At 54.4% G+C, this 22,860-nt stretch overlaps 1 protein-coding gene across 1 annotated transcript in view; it reads right to left on the bottom strand.

The window, feature by feature from the left end:
- YLPM1 (YLP motif containing 1) overlaps window positions 1-19,645 on the bottom strand; it is a 65,887-nt gene extending 46,242 nt beyond the window's left edge. Inside the window, exons 1-2 of the mRNA XM_082274982.1 lie at window positions 19,221-19,645; window positions 3,155-3,349 (exon numbers count right to left, since the gene is read on the bottom strand). Coding sequence (XP_082131108.1) covers window positions 3,155-3,349; window positions 19,221-19,595 — 570 coding nt within the window. The 5' untranslated portion in view covers window positions 19,596-19,645. The remainder of the gene's footprint in view (window positions 1-3,154; window positions 3,350-19,220) is intronic.
- Window positions 19,646-22,860: the final 3,215 nt, after the last annotated feature.

Here is a 22,860-nt window from a genome sequence, read left to right as displayed (position 1 = left end):
TGAACTCAGAGAAATGGATTTTACGGTAAGTACAACAAAATCCCATTTTCTCTTTCATTCCTTGACACAGCTCTTCATTATTCAGAAGCACAGGGATGTCCCCAATCAGTGCCAAACATGAGGGGGTGGGGCAACAAAAAATTCCAGGGCTAAACACAATAGCCAGAGGAAAACAAGAGCTCAAAAAAAAAAAAAAAAAAAAAAAAAAAACAACTGGAGCCCAACCTGAACAATTCCCCCCGAAAGAGGCAACAGACCTTCTAAACAGCAGCCTGCAAAACTTTGCAGCCAAAAGGAAGCATCCTCAGATGCCAACACATCCACTTTTTAGCATCTAGTGAAAGTAAGCACCGACCACCAAGTGGCCGCCTTGCAAACCTGCGTCACTGACACATGACGACAGAAGGCCCAAGCAGCAATAAGCGCCAGGTAGTCTTGAGTCTTCCAACGTCCAACAACCCTGAGCGGACCTCAGTCCCAGGACACCTCCCCAACCAGACAGATTGGCATCCATGGTGACCACTGTTACAAGGGGAGAAAGGATTTGCCATTCTGAAGAGCCAGAGAACGAAGCCACCAGTCAGACCCAGATAATCCACTTTTCTGGATGGAATCACAGCAAGACTTCTGGTCATTTAGAAGCCAATCGAACTCCTTCAGGGTCTGTATAGTGATCTCCACGTCGTCCCATCAAGGCAGCAGAGGACTCCGCTCGCAAGAGGAGGTTGTCCAGATAGCCCAGTACTGCAATCCCCGCTGACATATCAACGCCAGAACAGGGGACAGACCCGAGGAGCGGAGGCCAGACCAACGTCATGAACTGATAATGCTCCTCTCCCACAGCAAAATGGAGGAAGAGCTGGTGTGGGGCACATATTAGAATGTGCAGGTAAGCATCCTAGATCAGGGATCCTCAAACTACGGCCCTCCAGCTGTTGAGGAACTACACATCCCATGAGGCATTGTAAAACTCTGACATTCATAGACATGACTAGGCATGATGGGAATTGTAGTTCCCGAACGACTGGAGGGCCATAGTTTGAAGACCCCTGTCCTAGATGATGATAGAAGCGAGAAAGTTCCCCTGACGACGTGATGCCACCATCGTGCGAATGGACCCTATTCTGAACTTCTGTACCCGTACAAAGCAGTTTAGGGCCTTAAGGTCCAGAATTAGATGTAACTTGCCCTCCTTCTTTGGGACCATGAACAGGTTTGAATAAAAACCCTGTAACCATTGTGATAACAGAACAGGGACAATCACTCCCTGAAGCAACAGGTCTTGCACTGCCCCAAAGAGAGCTTGCAATCACGGACGCACGCACATTGGAATGAAAGTTCAAGTGGAACTGTGCAAACGGAACCGCCTCAAAAGGCAGACACCACCAGGCACAGCACCCGCATGCATGTCCTGAAAAATGACCGACTGCTGGACAACAGAAGCAAAGTCACATCCCGCAGCTTTTGGAGTTTTTTCCCCCTCGAGGAAAAACCCCGGATGAAGCAGAGTCGAGAGTCAGACCCAGATAGTCCATCTTGGTGGAAGGAACCAGAGCAGATTTTTGGAACTTCAATTTCCAACCGAACTGCAGAGTCTGTACAGTAATTTCCAGGTTGTCCATTAGAGCAGTGAGAGACTCTGCTCGCAGAAGAGTGTCCAGGTACCCAGGTCCCCCACTGCCGCTACAATGTCAACACGGGGCCAACACTTTTGTGAATACCTGAGGAGCTGAGGCGAGACCAAAGGGAAATGCCATGAATTGATAATGCTCCTCACCCACGGAAAAGCAGAGGAAACGCTAATGACCAACATATATTGGAATATGAAGGTAAGCGTCCTTGTGGTGATGCCACACCTGTACGAATAGGCTCCACCCGGAACGTCTTTACCCTCACAGCAGTTCAAAGCCCTGAGGTCCAGGATTGGACGTACCTTGCCTTCCTTCCCTGTAAACTGTACTTACTCTAAACAGGTTTTAGTTTTACTATAAACCTTGAAAAGGTGCAGATTCTGGAAATCCCTTATAATAGAAAGTCCCCCAATTACCCTTATAATAGAAAATCTTGCACCGCCCGAGGAAACCCTGCAGGTGGTCTGGGGACAAACGCAGGTTGGAAGGAAAGAGCCTCACTGGAGGATAAGATGAAACTCAATCTTGTAGCCGGACCGAATCAGCTCATGGACCCCCCTAGCCTAAATCTGGGAGGTCCATGGGTCCTGAAAGAAGCAAAGATGCCCCCCCACCTCAGACATGGATGAGGGCACTCCTTCAGGAAGAAGAGGGCTTGTCTGCAGGTCTGGAAGAATCTGCTCTCAGCTTACCAGACCAGGTCCCTCTGGAACCTTTACAGACTTGGATCCTTTGTCTTGATGTTCTGAAAGACGCATGAGTGCCGAGAAAAAAAAAAAAAAAGGGCCCACGTCTGCGATGAGACTCCTTGCCCCTGGCAGCCTGTGAAAGAAAAGCACTCTAACCCCCTGTAAGATCCTTAACGATATCACCCATATAATGCACCAAAGGACCACTGCTGTCACGGATAGCCTAGAAACTAAGGAAGCCGCATACAGAGAGGCATCACAGACAAACTGCAATCCCTGGACAAAGCACCATCGGAATGGGGGTGCTGCGGGCTAAGAGGCATGCTGCGTCTCAGGCCAGGACCAGGTCGTATGTGCCCTCACGAGATGTTTAACTCCCAGGCCAGGCCTTGTCCCAGTTGGGGGACCCTTTGGATCTAGATTATCCAGTCCGTTACCCAGTCCGGCAGTTGATTGTTGATACTCACAAAACAAAGATAGAAAAAAGTTCCATTTAAAAAAGGGAAAAAAAATTGCCAGGACCAGAGATCCCACCAAGGAACCAGGTCCTTACTCCTGACTAGGCAGAAAAAAAGAAAAAGAAAAATGGAGTGCCTATCACAGAGTGGGTGTATACCCCCTGGGACTGCCCCAAAGGGGCAGTCAAGCTTTTTCCTGCTTAGTGTCCTACTCCTGTAGGGAGCAGTATAACCCAAAGGTCAAGAAGACAAGGAGCAGTGTCCGTCAACGAACGAAAAAAACAATTTTTGACCCTTTCTGACTTTACAGAAGACAACTGACGACCCACCCCCCCAAAATCAGATCATTTCTGACCCGTCCCTCTGCGTCACTTACAGCCAGGTGTGGAGGCTCCTGGACAATCTGTTGGTAGCGCTGGAGTAACTGCTGCATGGCGGTGTGTTTCGCCATCATGCCCTGGTACTGGAAGCCAAGGCGGTGTTGTTCATGCTGCTGCCAGTGAGCGGCCGCTTCCTGCAGGGTCTTTAGCCTTTGAGCTTGTTCTGGATCTTCAGTGATGTTTATACCGGTCTGGAGAGAAAAAAAAAAAAAACTCAGAACATATGTAACATTCCCAGCTCACCACATTTACACGGCTCTGATCGCCCACACAGGACAATCACTGCCCTCTTTGCTTACACCAGGTAGTCACATTTACTGGACGGATACCATCTGTGATTCATCTCCTTAAAGAGAACCCCAACATTTCCCTTTGAAGTATACAGTTGTTCTAGTGATTTAATAGGTGCAAAAAAAAAAAAAAAAAAGTTGATCCTGCCAGAAATACCTTCCTGTGTTGCACTCTAAGCAACTAAAAAAATGTTCTCAGCAATCTCTTACCAAGAGAATCTTTCCTCTATAAGAGGAGTGGGGGAGGTGTTCTGTAGTCCTGTTCTAGAATGACAGCTCTGCTATTCCATAGATACGGATACCGTAAGCAAGCATTGTCATCCTAGGAAAAGAAGTGTGTTACTGGCAGGATCACCATGTGTGAAAATTAAAGAACAAAAAGCTGACAGCAATGCACAGATCAGCACATTATGGTACTTTTCCACTGCAAGTACCAGCTCGGCTCCACTCGGCCCGGTTTGGTTTTCCACTGCATGGTACGGTGTTGGAACGGTTCGGTACGGTTTGCTTTTCCACTAAAGTAAAGTGGGTGGGATAACAATGATTCTCTGACCAATTAGTGGCTAGTAGTGACAAACAGTCAAGGCTGCATGCAAAGGATTGTGGGATATGGTACCGGTACGGCCCTCTAATGGCACTTTTCCACTGCAAGTACCGGCTCGGCTCCACTCGGCCCGGTTTGGTTTTCCACTGCATGGTACGGTGTTGGAACAGCTCAGGACGGTTTGCTTTTCCACTAAAGTAGTACTAAAGTAAGTGGGTGGGATAACGATTCTCTGACCAATCAGTGGCAAGTAGTGACAAACAGTCAAGGCTGCATGCAGAGGATTGTGGGATATGGTACCGGTACAGCCCTCTGGAACCACAACCGAGGTGGTACTGTTTAAGCGAGCTGTACCGTTCGGTTCCATGTAATGGAAAAGCGCCGCTGTACCATATCGTTCCAACACCGTACCATGCAGTGGAAAAGCACAAAAGCGAGCCGAACCGTTGGAACCACAACTGAGATGGTACTGTTTAAGCGAGCCGTACCGTTCAGTTCCATGCAGTGGAAAAGCACCGCCGTACCGTACCGAAACGTTCCAACACCGTACCATGTGGTACCATGCAGTGGAAAAGCACAAAAGCGAGCCGAACCGTTCGGTTCCATGCAGTGGAAAAGCGCCATTAGTGATTAGCTCCTAGCTCCCTATCTCCAAGTATGTGAGGGGATGTGCTAGGGACTATAGGATGCCAATGTAAGGACAGAATTAGGTACTCTTACTAGATCTACATATACAGCCATGACTACCAAATATATTTGCACCCCTGCATTTTTCAAATAATGCACCACTTCGCCCAGAAAAATGTTGCAATTACAAATGCTTAGTAAAGGTGCATCAAATGGAAATATTGGTGCTGAAACTGAAAAAACAGGATGCACATGGCCAGAGCCCCCAAATGAGTTGTTAAAAAAAAAAAACATTTTTTACATATAACTATTATATTTGACCTTTTAGTTAAGCACTTCCGGATCGCCCACAGCAGTTTTACGTCAGTATTTTACGTTAAATACCGGGGGTTATGGCAGCAGATAGCAGCCAAAACCCCAGGATTTTTTTTAATCTGGGGGTGGTCCTCTTTCACATAAGGGTAGTCCCAGCGGCGGATTCGCCATGGGATCACCGTTATGGGCGAGGAAGAGGTGCGCCCCCCCCCCCCATCCAGCTGCTTACGGTCGTTTTCCCCACTTACCAAACCCGCCGGTAGCGGGGAAAACGATCCAGTCCGCTCTCCTCACAGGCAGGAAGTCGAGTGAGGTCAAGATGGCCTTAACTCAACTCTATGGCCTTGGAGGACCGGAGCGACGTAAATAATTGTTTCCTAGCAAGGGATTTAAAGAGCCCATTTTTTTCCCCCCATGAAAACAAAATTACTTTTTTATTTTTTAGTGTAGATGTGGGATCGGAGGTCTTTTTGACCCCCAGATCTCACATTAAAGAGGTTGTAAACCCATGAAAGTTTTTTTTTTTTTCTGTAACCTGAAAGAGAAACCCATAATGAGCTAGTATGCATCGCATACTAGCTCATTATGAAATACTTACCTAAGAACAAGCCCCCGCCGTGCCGCCCGCTCACCTGTATGAGCCAAGTCCAGTCGCCCGTCTTCTGGGATTGCGGCATCTGGCCATCTGATAGGCCGGAGCCACGGTGGCGTCACGCACGCGCGCGGGAGCCGACGGTCACGGCACAGGGCTCTGAAGAAACGGCACCAGCGGCCATTCCTTCAGAGTGCATGCGCCAGTGATGTCACTGGCTGCATGTAAGGTAAATATCTCCTAAACGGTGCATGTTTAGCAGATATTTACAGTACCTATAGGTAAGCCTTATTATAGGATCACCTATAGGTAAAAGTGTCGGAGGAGGGTTTACTTCCTCTTTAAAGAGGTGCTGTCATGCTTATTTCTATTACAAGGGATGTTTACATTCCTTGTACTGTAATAGGAGCAAAAATGACCAAAATTATTTTTTTTTAAAAACTGTAAAAAATAAAAAAAATGTCTAAAATAGGAAAAATTAAAGCGCTCTGTCCAGAAGTGAACTCATACGCAGGTCCGGCCCACATATGTAAACGGTGTTCAAACCACACAAGTGAGGTATCGCCGCGATCGTTAGAGCGAAAGCAATAATTAGTCCTCCTCTAACTCTAAGCTGGTAACCTGTAGAAATTTTTAAAGCGTCACCTATAGAGATTTCTAAGTACCAATGTTTGTCACCATTCCACGAGCGTGCGCAATTTTGAAGCAAGACATGTTGGGTATCTATTTACTCAACGTAACATTATCTTTCACATTATAGAAAAAAATTGGACTAACTTTACTGTTTTTTTTTTTTATTAAAAAAAGTGAATTTTTTTCCAAAAAAATTGCGTTTGAAAGATCGCTGCACAAATACGATGTGATAAAAAAAACGATCTCCAATTTATTCTCTAGGGCAGGCATGTCCAACCTGCGGCCCGGAACCGCAGGCAATGCGGCCCACTGCCCCCTGACAATTTTTTTTGTTGCTGGGGGAGGAAGGAAGTCAGGTTGGGGGCATGGCCACAGCAGCTTCCAACTAACGGTAGGCAGAGGCTGCCTCGGAGGGGAGGGAGGGCGGAGGCGAGCATGTGCAGTGTTTCTGATTCCTACCACCATTAACACTTCAAATTACTGAAGTGGTCATGGTGGTTAGAGTGTTCCTTTATTATCTCTTAGAAGAAGTAAACCTCTGTATACTGATTCCATTTCATTTGATCATCCTCTAGTTGTGCTAAATTAGTACATTGGGGGGGCGGTGGCATTTCATTACATACACACACACACACAATATATATATATGCGGCCCGAGAAAATTTCTCTACACTCAATGTGGCCCCGAGAAGCCAAAAGTTTGGACACCCATGCTCTAGGGTCTCTGCTATAAGAAAAAAAAAATATATATATATACATATATATATATATATATAGCTAGCACCCTACAGCTAGGTAAATTATGGTGGGCCTTGGCTGCCTAACAGCAGGGCCATTATTTCAGCTAGGCTCTCGTCTCCCAGGTGAGGTTACTGGGAGGGGAGTCGCCCCACTAGCTCTGTGAGAGGATTCTCATTGGGCAGTGGAGGAAACCCAATCAGTGGCCCATTCAGGATGGTATCTACCCCAGAGGACAGATTCTGGGAGTGGGTATTTTGAGGGGAGCACATGATGCGGGGTCTTTGGCGGGAAGCAGAGTCCCAGGAGGGAGAGTACGGCTGTCTCTCCTCCTGTCAGAAGGATTGGGTGTCTCGGGCGGCTTGCCAGAGAGTACAGAGAGAGAGCTGAGCTGAGTTGCAGAAGAGATCCAGTGTGCTGAGGAAGAGGGGTTCAGTTCCAGGAAAGCCTTCCAAGGTCGTGAGTACTGTGAACTGCTCCTAGGGGTCTGCCTAGTGTAGAGGGGACTGCAGTGAAGGTCCAAGGGATCCCGGAGCCAGCTAGTGTAAAGGGGGTGCCTAGTCAGAGGACCCTGAAATGTTAGAGGGGGTGCCTAGTCAGAGGACCCTGAAGTATAAAGGGGGCACCAGCAGTTGGGCCCTGAAGAGTTAAAGTATACAGTATACAGCATGAGGTGTACAGCATTAAGAGTTGCAGCAGCACAAGCAGTTACAAGGAGCTACCTCAGTCAGTGAAGGGCTGGCGGGAGTTGTTCACTGGACTTCAGAGATAAATGGGGTGTCAGGAGTCAAATGTACGAAAGTCCTGGATTTAACAAACATGTTAAAGTCGGAGTTCTAGCACTTTTGAGCAGATTAAGTATCTTCAAGCGCCAGAAAGCGTTGGCTGGCATTCAGCTGGCGCCAAGACAGCGCCAACGGGCATTTTTCTGTACAGTGTCCCAGTTAAACCTAGTTGAGTCAGAGGAGTATCCCACTCATTCCCTTCTCCCATCCCCATTATACAATAAACAAAACAAACCAAAGATGGCGGAATGGTCATTGTCTCAGTTCTCACACCTGGGTTTACAACTTAAATGTGTTGGAAGTGTCACCGGTAACAGACCCACATCAGGCCCAATGCCTGGAAATACTGCTACACATACATATACAATATATATATATATATATATATATATATATATATATATATATATATATATATATATATATATATATATATAAAAAATATTAAAAAGCGTCTACTGTTAAAAATCCAGTATTACACTATTACCCTGCTCTGCACATGCTCAGTTGCTCTCCCGAGCTGCTGACAGCCTTAAACCCACCTATTCTTTACAGTCAAGGAAGCTGCTTCTGGTTGAGCTTTAACTGCCATGGTGCTGCACATATGATCAGTTATGACACCGGCCATTTCATGGTTTGACAGTTTAGTTGAGACCACAAGCAAATGTGACAGTTAACATTATCAGCATTCCAGGAATGTGACTTTTTTGAAACCGTTAAATCAATGGGTTTAGTTCCACTTTATGATTTACTGCTGTTTGGGGGCTCTGGGCTTCAGCACAATGGAAGCCTCCAGCAAGAAGCAAAGTTTTTATGGGTAAAGTTCTGCTGTATCTGGTTGCCGGTGTGATTTCTTTACTGTATAGGTGAGTTGAATTACAAATTACAGGAGCATCACAAACTTGGAATGCAATCATTTCTTACAGTTTTTAGAAGGTGCCATTAATTTTGTTCAGTCTATTTTTAGAGTTTTGTGTGGAGTGTGTCAGATTTGGATTTTTGTTTCTCCACTTTTTCGCTCATACCAATACAAACAAAAGAAATATACATCAGGATGCCTAAACATTTGTATTTGCAACGATTTTCTGGGTAAAGTGGAGCATTATCTGACAAATGCAGGAGTGCTAATATTTTTGGGCATGACTGTAAAAAACATTTACTTTTTATAGATTAAATGTACATTGAATGATTGTTAGAGTCATATTCCAGCCCGGAGTGCAGCTTTATAAACCCCTAAAGTGTATGAGAAATTGCTGAGCAGAAAACGATACATGCCTGGCTGCCCCCCCCACTTCCATACTTTGTATTAGTAACCCATTATAAGTGTGCAGCATGTGAAGTCTGCTTCTCCTCAATCCAAACACTTCGTTCCAGGACAGCAACTGAAAGGACTTCAGCTAGAAGAGTAGCAGGACTGGCTAATCCTGCCATTACAGGGTAATATGGGGGAGACGGCCCTCTCTTCCACTGTCACATACTGAGCTTACCGCAACATTCTCCACTGCCAATGGCGGACTGACTTCCTCCATAGGAGGAGGTGCTGCAACATCCCCTATAGAAGGCGGCGCCGCTGTCTCTAGAGCAGGAGGAGGGGCTTCCCTACCATAGCTCTTGGCTTTTTGCTGTAGGTTTAGAAAGTGCCGATTGTACCAATAATGCTGCTGGTCCTACAAGAATCCAACACAACACATAACCACATACATGCCCATCATCCAGCCATTCACTACTAGCCCATCACCCCTCATCCAACCCCATTCCCTACTAGCCCATCACCCCTCACCGATCATCCAACCCCATTCACTACTAGCCGCCCATCACCCCTCACCGATCATCCAACCCCATTCACTACTAGCCCATCACCCCTCACCGATCATCCAACCCCATTCACTACTAGCCCATCACCCCTCATCCAACCCCATTCACTACTAGCCCTTCACCCCCAACTGATCATCCAACCCCATTCCCTACTAGCCGCCCATCACCCCTCACTGATCATCCAACCCCATTCCCTACTAGCCGCCCATCACCCCTCACTGATCATCCAACCCCATTCACTACTAGCCCTTCACCCCCAACTGATCATCCAACCCCATTCCCTACTAGCCGCCCATCACCCCTCACTGATCATCCAACCCCATTCCCTACTAGCCGCCCATCACCCCTCACTGATCATCCAACCCCATTCCCTACTAGCCGCCCATCACCCCCAACTGATCATCCAACCCCATTCCCTACTAGCCGCCCATCACCCCCAACTGATCATCCAACCCCATTCCCTACTAGCCGCCCATCACCCCCAACTGATCATTCAACCCCATTCCCTACTAGCCGCCCATCACCCCTCACTGATCATCCAATCCCATTCCCTACTAGCCGCCCATCACCCCCAACTGATCATTCAACCCCATTCCCTACTAGCCGCCCATCACCCCTCACTGATCATCCAATCCCATTCACTACTATATTCCAGATCCCCCCAATAATATACACAGAGAGGAGTACTAATGGTAAACTACAGCAACCTGACCACAGATATGTGAAGTCCACTCAGAAAAGGGTAAAGCATCATTCACTCACCCAAGTCCCTCTCACAATGGGGGCCCCTCTCCTCAACCGGGTCCCTCTCACAATGGGGACCCCTCCTCTCCTCCCCCGGGACCCTCTCACAATGGGGACCCCTCCTCTCCTCACCCAGGTTCCTCTCACAATGGGGACCCCTCTCCTCCTCACCCAGGTCCCTCTCACAATGGGACCCCTCTCCTCCTCACCCAGGTCCCTCTCACAATGGGACCCCTCTCCTCCTCACCCAGGTCCCTCTCACAATGGGACCCCTCTCCTCCTCACCCAAGTCCCTCTCACAATGGGGGCCCCTCTCCTCACCCGGGTCCCTCTCACAATGGGGGCCCCTCTACTCACCCGGGTCCCTCTCACAATGGGGACCCCTCCTCTCCTCCCCCGGGACCCTCTCACAATGGGGACCCCTCCTCTCCTCACCCAGGTTCCTCTCACAATGGGACCCCTCTCCTCACCCCCAAGTCCCTCTCACAATGGGGGCCCCTCTCCTCACCCGGGTCCCTCTCACAATGGGGACCCCTCCTCTCCTCCCCCGGGACCCTCTCACAATGGGGACCCCTCCTCTCCTCCCCCGGGACCCTCTCACAATGGGACCCCTTTCCTCCTCACCCGGGTTCCTCTCACAATGGGACCCCTCTCCTCCTCACCCGGGTCCCTCTCACAATGGGACCCCTCTCCTCCTCACCCGGGTCCCTCTCACAATGGGACCCCTCTCCTCCTCACCCGGGTCCCTCTCACAATGGGACCCCTCTCCTCCTCACCCGGGTCCCTCTCACAATGGGACCCCTCTCCTCCTCACCAGGGACCCTCTCACAATCGGGACCCCTCTCCTCCTCACCCGGGACCCTCTCACAATCGGGACCCCTCTCCTCCTCACCCGGGACCACAATCGGGACCCCTCTCCTCCTCACCCGGGACCACAATCGGGACCCCTCTCCTCCTCACCCGGGACCCTCTCACAATCGGGACCCCTCTCCTCCTCACCCGGGACCCTCTCACAATCGGGACCCCTCTCCTCCTCACCCGGGACCCTCTCACAATCGGGACCCTCTCACAATCGGGACCCCTCTCCTCCCCTCACCCGGGTCCCTCTCAATGGGGAACCTCTCCTCCTCACCCGGGTCCCTCTCACAATGGGGACCCCTCTCCTCACCCAGGTCCCTCTCACAATGGGGACCCCTCTCCTCACCCGGGTCCCTCTCACAATGGGGACCCCCCCTCTCCTCACCCGGGTCCCTCTCACAATGGGGACCCCCCCTCTCCTCACCAAGGTCCCTCTCACAATGGGGACCCCCCCTCTCCTCACCAAGGTCCCTCTCACAATGGGGACCCCCCCTCTCCTCACCAAGGTCCCTCTCACAATGGGGACCCCCCCCTCTCCTCACCAAGGTCCCTCTCACAATGGGGACCCCTCTCCTCACCAAGGTCCCTCTCACAATGGGGACCCCTCTCCTCACCCGGGTCCCTCTCACAATGGGGACCCCTCCTCTCCTCACCCGGGTCCCTCTCACAATGGGGACCCCTCCTCTCCTCACCAGGGTCCCTCTCACAATGGGACCCCTCCTCTCCTCACCCGGGACCCTCTCACAATGGGGACCCCTCTCCTCCACTCACCCTGGTCCCTCTCACAATGGGGACCCCTCTCCTCCCCCGGGTCCCTCTCACAATGGGGACCCCTCTCCTCACCCGGGTCCCTCTCACAATGGGGACCCCTCTCCTCACCCGGGTCCCTCTCACAATGGGGACCCCTCTCCTCACCAAGGTCCCTCTCACAATGGGGACCCCTCTCCTCACCAAGGTCCCTCTCACAATGGGGACCCCTTCTCTCCTCACCAAGGTCCCTCTCACAATGGGGACCCCTCTCCTCACCAAGGTCCCTCTCACAATGGGGACCCCTCTCCTCACCAAAGTCCCTCTCACAATGGGGACCCCTCTCCTCACCAAGGTCCCTCTCACAATGGGGACCCCTCTCCTCACCAAGGTCCCTCTCACAATGGGGACCCCTCTCCTCACCAAGGTCCCTCTCACAATGGGGACCCCTCTCCTCACCAAGGTCCCTCTCACAATGGGGACCCCTCCTCTCCTCACCCGGGACCCTCTCACAATGGGGACCCCTCCTCTCCTCCCCCGGGTCCCTCTCACAATGGGGACCCCTCCTCTCCTCACCCGGGACCCTCTCACAATGGGGACCCCTCCTCTCCTCCCCCGGGTCCCTCTCACAATGGGGACCCCTCCTCTCCTCCCCCGGGTCCCTCTCACAATGGGGACCCCTCCTCTCCTCCCCCGGGTCCCTCTCACAATGGGGACCCCTCCTCTCCTCCCCCAGGACCCTCTCACAATGGGGACCCCTCCTCTCCTCCCCCGGGTCCCTCTCACAATGGGACCCCTTTCCTCCTCACCCGGGTCCCTCTCACAATGGGGACCCCTCTCCTCACCCGGGTCCCTCTCACAATGGGGACCCCTCTCCTCACCAAGGTCCCTCTCACAATGGGGACCCCTCTCCTCACCAAGGTCCCTCTCACAATGGGGACCCCTTCTCTCCTCACCAAGGTCCCTCTCACAATGGGGACCCCTCTCCTCACCAAGGTCCCTCTCACAATGGGGACCCCTCTCCTCACCAAGGTCCCTCTCACAATGGGGACCCCTCTCCTCACCAAGGTCCCTCTCACAATGGGGACCCCTCTCCTCACCAAGGTCCCTCTCACAATGGGGACCCCTCTCCTCACCAAGGTCCCTCTCACAATGGGGACCCCTCTCCTCACCAAGGTCCCTCTCACAATGGGGACCCCTCTCCTCACCAAGGTCCCTCTCACAATGGGGACCCCTCCTCTCCTCACCAAGGTCCCTCTCACAATGGGGACCCCTCTCCTCACCAAGGTCCCTCTCACAATGGGGACCCCTCTCCTCACCCGGGTCCCTCTCACAATGGGGACCCCTCCTCTCCTCACCCGGGTCCCTCTCACAATGGGGACCCCTCCTCTCCTCACCCGGGTCCCTCTCACAATGGGGACCCCTCCTCTCCTCACCCGGGTCCCTCTCACAATGGGACCCCTCCTCTCCTCACCCGGGACCCTCTCACAATGGGGACCCCTCTCCTCCACTCACCCTGGTCCCTCTCACAATGGGGACCCCCTCTCCTCCCCCGGGTCCCTCTCACAATGGGGACCCCTCTCCTCCCCCGGGTCCCTCTCACAATGGGGACCCCTCTCCTCACCCGGGTCCCTCTCACAATGGGGACCCCTCTCCTCACCCGGGTCCCTCTCACAATGGGGACCCCTCTCCTCACCAAGGTCCCTCTCACAATGGGGACCCCTTCTCTCCTCACCAAGGTCCCTCTCACAATGGGGACCCCTTCTCTCCTCACCAAGGTCCCTCTCACAATGGGGACCCCTTCTCTCCTCACCAAGGTCCCTCTCACAATGGGGACCCCTCTCCTCACCAAGGTCCCTCTCACAATGGGGACCCCTCTCCTCACCAAGGTCCCTCTCACAATGGGGACCCCTCTCCTCACCAAGGTCCCTCTCACAATGGGGACCCCTCTCCTCACCAAGGTCCCTCTCACAATGGGGACCCCTCTCCTCACCAAGGTCCCTCTCACAATGGGGACCCCTCCTCTCCTCACCCGGGACCCTCTCACAATGGGGACCCCTCCTCTCCTCCCCCGGGTCCCTCTCACAATGGGGACCCCTCCTCTCCTCCCCCGGGTCCCTCTCACAATGGGGACCCCTCCTCTCCTCCCCCGGGTCCCTCTCACAATGGGGACCCCTCCTCTCCTCCCCCAGGACCCTCTCACAATGGGGACCCCTCCTCTCCTCCCCCGGGTCCCTCTCACAATGGGACCCCTTTCCTCCTCACCCGGGTCCCTCTCACAATGGGGACCCCTCTCCTCACCAAGGTCCCTCTCACAATGGGGACCCCTCTCCTCACCAAGGTCCCTCTCACAATGGGGACCCCTCTCCTCACCAAGGTCCCTCTCACAATGGGGACCCCTCTCCTCACCAAGGTCCCTCTCACAATGGGGACCCCTCTCCTCACCAAGGTCCCTCTCACAATGGGGACCCCTCCTCTCCTCACCCGGGACCCTCTCACAATGGGGACCCCTCCTCTCCCCCCCCGGGACCCTCTCACAATGGGGACCCCTCCTCTCCTCCCCCGGGTCCCTCTCACAATGGGGACCCCTCCTCTCCTCCCCCGGGTCCCTCTCACAATGGGGACCCCTCCTCTCCTCCCCTAGGACCCTCTCACAATGGGGACCCCTCCTCTCCTCCCCCGGGTCCCTCTCACAATGGGACCCCCTCCTCTCCTCCCCCGGGTCCCTCTCACAATGGGACCCCTTTCCTCCTCACCCGGGTCCCTCTCACAATGGGGACCCCTCTCCTCACCAAGGTCCCTCTCACAATGGGGACCCCTCTCCTCACCAAGGTCCCTCTCACAATGGGGACCCCTTCTCTCCTCACCAAGGTCCCTCTCACAATGGGGACCCCTCTCCTCACCAAGGTCCCTCTCACAATGGGGACCCCTCCTCTCCTCCCCCGGGACCCTCTCACAATGGGGACCCCTCCTCTCCTCCCCCGGGTCCCTCTCACAATGGGGACCCCTCCTCTCCTCCCCCAGGACCCTCTCACAATGGGGACCCCTCTCCTCACCCGGGTCCCTCTCACAATGGGGACCCCTCTCCTCACCAAGGTCCCTCTCACAATGGGGACCCCTTCTCTCCTCACCAAGGTCCCTCTCACAATGGGGACCCCTTCTCTCCTCACCAAGGTCCCTCTCACAATGGGGACCCCTTCTCTCCTCACCAAGGTCCCTCTCACAATGGGGACCCCTTCTCTCCTCACCAAGGTCCCTCTCACAATGGGGACCCCTCTCCTCACCAAGGTCCCTCTCACAATGGGGACCCCTCTCCTCACCAAGGTCCCTCTCACAATGGGGACCCCTCTCCTCACCAAGGTCCCTCTCACAATGGGGACCCCTCTCCTCACCAAGGTCCCTCTCACAATGGGGACCCCTCCTCTCCTCACCCGGGACCCTCTCACAATGGGGACCCCTCCTCTCCTCCCCCGGGTCCCTCTCACAATGGGGACCCCTCCTCTCCTCCCCCGGGTCCCTCTCACAATGGGGACCCCTCCTCTCCTCCCCCGGGTCCCTCTCACAATGGGGACCCCTCCTCTCCTCCCCCAGGACCCTCTCACAATGGGGACCCCTCCTCTCCTCCCCCGGGTCCCTCTCACAATGGGACCCCTTTCCTCCTCACCCGGGTCCCTCTCACAATGGGGACCCCTCTCCTCACCCGGGTCCCTCTCACAATGGGGACCCCTCTCCTCACCAAGGTCCCTCTCACAATGGGGACCCCTCTCCTCACCAAGGTCCCTCTCACAATGGGGACCCCTCTCCTCACCAAGGTCCCTCTCACAATGGGGACCCCTCTCCTCACCAAGGTCCCTCTCACAATGGGGACCCCTCCTCTCCTCACCCGGGACCCTCTCACAATGGGGACCCCTCCTCTCCCCCCCCGGGACCCTCTCACAATGGGGACCCCTCCTCTCCTCCCCCGGGTCCCTCTCACAATGGGGACCCCTCCTCTCCTCCCCCGGGTCCCTCTCACAATGGGGACCCCTCCTCTCCTCCCCTAGGACCCTCTCACAATGGGGACCCCTCCTCTCCTCCCCCGGGTCCCTCTCACAATGGGACCCCCTCCTCTCCTCCCCCGGGTCCCTCTCACAATGGGACCCCTTTCCTCCTCACCCGGGTCCCTCTCACAATGGGGACCCCTCTCCTCACCAAGGTCCCTCTCACAATGGGGACCCCTCTCCTCACCAAGGTCCCTCTCACAATGGGGACCCCTTCTCTCCTCACCAAGGTCCCTCTCACAATGGGGACCCCTCTCCTCACCAAGGTCCCTCTCACAATGGGGACCCCTCCTCTCCTCCCCCGGGACCCTCTCACAATGGGGACCCCTCCTCTCCTCCCCCGGGTCCCTCTCACAATGGGGACCCCTCCTCTCCTCCCCCAGGACCCTCTCACAATGGGGACCCCTCTCCTCACCCGGGTCCCTCTCACAATGGGGACCCCTCTCCTCACCAAGGTCCCTCTCACAATGGGGACCCCTTCTCTCCTCACCAAGGTCCCTCTCACAATGGGGACCCCTTCTCTCCTCACCAAGGTCCCTCTCACAATGGGGACCCCTTCTCTCCTCACCAAGGTCCCTCTCACAATGGGGACCCCTCTCCTCACCAAGGTCCCTCTCACAATGGGGACCCCTCTCCTCACCAAGGTCCCTCTCACAATGGGGACCCCTCTCCTCACCAAGGTCCCTCTCACAATGGGGACCCCTCTCCTCACCAAGGTCCCTCTCACAATGGGGACCCCTCTCCTCACCAAGGTCCCTCTCACAATGGGGACCCCTCCTCTCCTCACCCGGGACCCTCTCACAATGGGGACCCCTCCTCTCCTCACCCGGGACCCTCTCACAATGGGGACCCCTCCTCTCCTCCCCCGGGTCCCTCTCACAATGGGGACCCCTCCTCTCCTCCCCCGGGTCCCTCTCACAATGGGGACCCCTCCTCTCCTCCCCCGGGTCCCTCTCACAATGGGGACCCCTCCTCTCCTCCCCCAGGACCCTCTCACAATGGGGACCCCTCCTCTCCTCCCCCGGGTCCCTCTCACAATGGGACCCCTTTCCTCCTCACCCGGGTCCCTCTCACAATGGGGACCCCTCTCCTCACCCGGGTCCCTCTCACAATGGGGACCCCTCTCCTCACCAAGGTCCCTCTCACAATGGGGACCCCTCTCCTCACCAAGGTCCCTCTCACAATGGGGACCCCTCTCCTCACCAAGGTCCCTCTCACAATGGGGACCCCTCTCCTCACCAAGGTCCCTCTCACAATGGGGACCCCTCCTCTCCTCACCCGGGACCCTCTCACAATGGGGACCCCTCCTCTCCCCCCCCGGGACCCTCTCACAATGGGGACCCCTCCTCTCCTCCCCCGGGTCCCTCTCACAATGGGGACCCCTCCTCTCCTCCCCCGGGTCCCTCTCACAATGGGGACCCCTCCTCTCCTCCCCTAGGACCCTCTCACAATGGGGACCCCTCCTCTCCTCCCCCGGGTCCCTCTCACAATGGGACCCCCTCCTCTCCTCCCCCGGGTCCCTCTCACAATGGGACCCCTTTCCTCCTCACCCGGGTCCCTCTCACAATGGGGACCCCTCTCCTCACCAAGGTCCCTCTCACAATGGGGACCCCTCTCCTCACCAAGGTCCCTCTCACAATGGGGACCCCTTCTCTCCTCACCAAGGTCCCTCTCACAATGGGGACCCCTCTCCTCACCAAGGTCCCTCTCACAATGGGGACCCCTCCTCTCCTCCCCCGGGACCCTCTCACAATGGGGACCCCTCCTCTCCTCCCCCGGGTCCCTCTCACAATGGGGACCCCTCCTCTCCTCCCCCAGGACCCTCTCACAATGGGGACCCCTCTCCTCACCCGGGTCCCTCTCACAATGGGGACCCCTCTCCTCACCAAGGTCCCTCTCACAATGGGGACCCCTTCTCTCCTCACCAAGGTCCCTCTCACAATGGGGACCCCTTCTCTCCTCACCAAGGTCCCTCTCACAATGGGGACCCCTTCTCTCCTCACCAAGGTCCCTCTCACAATGGGGACCCCTCTCCTCACCAAGGTCCCTCTCACAATGGGGACCCCTCTCCTCACCAAGGTCCCTCTCACAATGGGGACCCCTCTCCTCACCAAGGTCCCTCTCACAATGGGGACCCCTCTCCTCACCAAGGTCCCTCTCACAATGGGGACCCCTCTCCTCACCAAGGTCCCTCTCACAATGGGGACCCCTCCTCTCCTCACCCGGGACCCTCTCACAATGGGGACCCCTCCTCTCCTCCCCCGGGTCCCTCTCACAATGGGGACCCCTCCTCTCCTCCCCCGGGTCCCTCTCACAATGGGGACCCCTCCTCTCCTCCCCCGGGTCCCTCTCACAATGGGGACCCCTCCTCTCCTCCCCCAGGACCCTCTCACAATGGGGACCCCTCCTCTCCTCCCCCGGGTCCCTCTCACAATGGGACCCCTTTCCTCCTCACCCGGGTCCCTCTCACAATGGGGACCCCTCTCCTCACCCGGGTCCCTCTCACAATGGGGACCCCTCTCCTCACCAAGGTCCCTCTCACAATGGGGACCCCTCTCCTCACCAAGGTCCCTCTCACAATGGGGACCCCTCTCCTCACCAAGGTCCCTCTCACAATGGGGACCCCTCCTCTCCTCACCCGGGACCCTCTCACAATGGGGACCCCTCCTCTCCTCCCCCGGGTCCCTCTCACAATGGGGACCCCTCCTCTCCTCCCCCGGGTCCCTCTCACAATGGGGACCCCTCCTCTCCTCCCCCGGGTCCCTCTCACAATGGGGACCCCTCCTCTCCTCCCCCGGGTCCCTCTCACAATGGGGACCCCTCCTCTCCTCCCCCGGGTCCCTCTCACAATGGGGACCCCTCCTCTCCTCCCCCGGGTCCCTCTCACAATGGGACCCCTTTCCTCCTCACCCGGGTCCCTCTCACAATGGGGACCCCTCTCCTCACCAAGGTCCCTCTCACAATGGGGACCCCTCTCCTCACCAAGGTCCCTCTCACAATGGGGACCCCTTCTCTCCTCACCAAGGTCCCTCTCACAATGGGGACCCCTCCTCTCCTCCCCCGGGACCCTCTCACAATGGGGACCCCTCCTCTCCTCCCCCAGGACCCTCTCACAATGGGGACCCCTCTCCTCCCCCGGGTCCCTCTCACAATGGGGACCCCTCTCCTCCCCCGGGTCCCTCTCACAATGGGGACCCCTCTCCTCACTACACCCAGGGCCCCCTCACGTGTACCCCTCCCCTCACCCTTTGCCCTCCCATCAAGGACCCCCGATCTCTCACTCAGGACCCCCGGGGGCCCCTCTCACCCATGCAGGGGTCACACAAGGACTTACCTCCTCGTTGGTCGGAGGGCCTCCATCAGGTGGGGGCGGCGGCGGCTGTTGATCGGTCGCAGGGGGTGGTGGGGGCGGATTTTCGGTGTCCGGAGGAAGAGCCGGGGTTTGGTACCCTGGAGGGGGCACATTATGGGTGTAGGGGGGAGGGTAGGGGTAGGCCTGCCGGGGAGGGTAGTATGGTCTGGGGGGGACTGGGCCCGGAGCGGGGGCCCCTGCATGAAGGACGCTCTCCAGCTGTCTCTGGTGCATCCTCTGAAGCTGCTCCAGCTGGGACAGATGCTGGTCCCGAAAACTCTGCAGTCCCGGTTCCGCCGGTGGGGGCGCCGGATAAGCGGAGGAGCCGCCATACCGGGGATTCCATCCCGAGAACATGGCGCCTCTCTGCTCTGCACACACTCGGCCCAGGACGTGACGTAATGCGGGACGCGCAGCCGCAGCTTAGGGTCACGTGCTTATCCTGAGGAGGCGGAGCCTTCCTACTGAGCATGCGCAGGGACAATAAAGGCTCTCCGATGGCCCAGGCCGCCATCTTGGTACTCCCAGGTTTCAGAAAACAATTGATATCTCAGCACTGTGACAATTTCCTTTCTTGGTTTGGGGACAGAATAAAGCAGGGATCCACGCATGCATTCGGCTTTGGGGGACGGGAACACTTTTTTATTTTCATCACAGCACAATCATTGCAGAGTGCCACAGCATTGCCCCCAATCATTGCAGAGTGCCCACGGCATTGCCCACAATCATTGCAGAGTGCCAACAGCATTGCCCCCAATCAATGTAGAGTGCCACAGCATTGCCCCCAATCAATGCAGAGTGCCAACAGCATTGCCCCCAATCAATACAGAGATGCCAGCGTTTCCCCCCGTGAGACCCCCCCCCCCCCGCACGAGACCCGTGCACTTACCTCACGGCAGCTTCTCTTCAGTCCCCGCGTCTCCGCAGTCCTCCCACCTCCTCCTCGGCCAATGCCATGGGGTTTGCCTTTCAGCCAATCAGGAAGCGGGAGGACCCGCTCTCTGATTGGCCAGGAGGAGGATCCGTGTGACAATAGCGAATTTTCATTCGCTATTGTCACAAAATGGGCGGGCTCGGGGCGCACTGCTCTGCTCCCCGGCCGCCACAGTAAAACCGCGGCCCGGTTACCTTCACGACGTCTGCGGCTGCGCGGTCTGAATTTGTGCTGCGCGGGACCTTCAATTAGACTGCGGGAACATTGGTGACAAGTACTCTTTATGGAGGGATCTGGGGTTAATAAGACCCCATATCCCTCCTTTGTACTTGAAAGCATTCAAAACACCAAGATCTGCATTTTTGATCACTTTCGATTTTCAAAAATTGCTGCCGTTGACAGCCAGATAAACTGGAAGTGATGTCATGTCATCGCTGCTGAGTCCTGATCAAAACCTATTCCAGCTTTAATGGGTCTCTGGCCAGCCGCCTGCGTCCTGACTGGTAGCTCGGGTCTCCCGGCTGGACAGGAGAACGCTGAAGGTGACGGGAGGGGACGTCCCCCTTTCTTCCGTTGCTTGTATTAGCAACCGAGTGGCTAGTTAGCCGCTCCAGTTGTTATTACAAGAGAGCCGACCATGGGCTCTAAAAAAAACGGTACCGGGGTGATGCCTGCAGCTTCATATCATCTCCGTACAACCATTTGAAGATAAATGATGTACCAGGTACATGATTTGGCGGCAAGTGGTTAAAAAAGATTTAAAAAAGCGGTGACACGGCTGTAATTATTTTTAGAAAGTCTAAGATTGGCTGATTATTAAATGTAGATTTTTAATAGTGAAACGCTTTTGTAAAAATGACCTAAAAAAAACACAGATGACAACACGACTCCATTGTGCTCCAGATAGCCAATCATATCTTGAACACCTTTGACCTTGGTATAGGGAGATCTTATTGGTTGCTATGGGTTACCATAGTGACAAGAGTCCTCACCCAGTGTATGACAGGAGGTCTGCCTTCATTGTTGCCATCTCAGTCAAGTTCCTCCACCCCAAACTCACTCATCCATGTCTTTATGGACCTTGCTTTGTGCACTGGTCCAAATCATTTGGTGGAGGGGGGATTATGATGTGGGGTCGTTTTTCAGGGGTTGGGCTTGGCCCCTTAGTTCCAGTAAAGGGAACTCTTAAGGCGTCAGCATACCAAGACATTTTGGACAATTTCATGCCTCCAACGTTGTGGGAACAGTTTGGGGATGGCCCCTTTCTGTTCCAACATGAGTGCACAAAGCAAGGCCCATAAAGCTATGGATAAGCGAGTTTTTGGTGGAGGAACATTACTGGCTTGCACAGAGTCCTAATCTCAACCCAATAGAACATATTTGGGATGAATTAGAGCGGAGACTACGAGCTAGGCCTTTTCGTCCAACATCAGTGTCTGACCTCACAAATGCACTTTTGGAAGAATGGTCAAACATTCCCATAGAAACACTCCTAAACCTTGTGGACAGCCTTCCCGGAAGAGTTGAAGCTGTTATAGCTGCAAAAGGTGGGTCAACTCAATAATGAACCCTACAGACTAAGACTGGGATGCCAATAAAGTTCATGTAAAGGCAGGCGTCCCAATACTTTTCACAATATAGCATATATTGTACATTCACATCGGTCTCTGCCCTCAAGGACCTTACTGTCTAAGGTATGTGAAGTTGATCGCTCAGCGATTTAATGGACAGATTGCAATGTGTATGGATGGTGACCCTTAGACAATTAGAAGTGCCTGCAGGGTAAGTATGGTAAATAGTAATCTTTATATTCACTTCTCATCATTTTCCTTTCCTCGTCCATCTCCATGACATATTACTCTCTAATGAATAAGAGAAGGACAAGTTAAATCTACTAGAGCAGGGATTCCCAAACTACGGCCCTGCAGCTGTTGCAGAACTACACATCCCATGAGGCATTGTAAAACTCTGACATTCACATACATTACTAGGCATGATGGTAATTGTAGTTCCTGAACAACTGCAGGGCCGTAGTTTGGAATCCCTGTACTAGAGTGTTTTTCTCAAGATAGCTGCAGTAACTGAGGACCACTTTTCACTCAGGATGGGTTCTAGCATAGCTGCAGTTATTGAGGACCAGGCTTCTCTGGGACAGTTTCTACCACAGCTGCAGTTATTTTGGGCCAGGCTTCTTCGGGACAGGTTCTACCACAGCATTAGTTATTGAGGATAACAGTTCTCTCAGAATGGTTTCCATCATAGCTGCAGTTATTGATAACAAGGCTACCCTTGGGGTACATTCTACCATGGCTGCAGTTATGAAGGACCAGGCTTCTCCAGGGGTGGTGTCTTCCATAGCTGCAATTATTAGGGACCAGGCTGCTTTCAGGACAGGTTCCATTATAGCTGCAGCTATGGAGGACCAGGCTGCTTTTGGGGTGGGTTTTACCATATCTGCAGTTATTGAGGACTAGGCTTCTCTGGGACAGGTTCCACCACAGCTGCAGCTATTTAGGATTAGGCTTCTCCCAGGACGGGTTTCACCATAGCTGCAGTTATTTAGGATTAGGCTTCTCCCAGGACGGGTTTCACCATAGCCGCAGTTATTTAGGATCAGGCTTCTCCCAGGACGGGTTTCACCACAGCTGCAGTTATTTAGGATCAGGCTTCTCCCAGGACGGGTTTCAC

This window comes from Pelophylax lessonae (genome assembly GCF_965119305.1).
Source record: "Pelophylax lessonae genome assembly, chromosome: 13".
NCBI classification, from domain to species: domain Eukaryota; kingdom Metazoa; phylum Chordata; class Amphibia; order Anura; family Ranidae; genus Pelophylax; species Pelophylax lessonae.
Note: the sequence above shows the minus strand (reverse complement) of the source record. Positions and strands in the feature narration are given on the sequence as shown.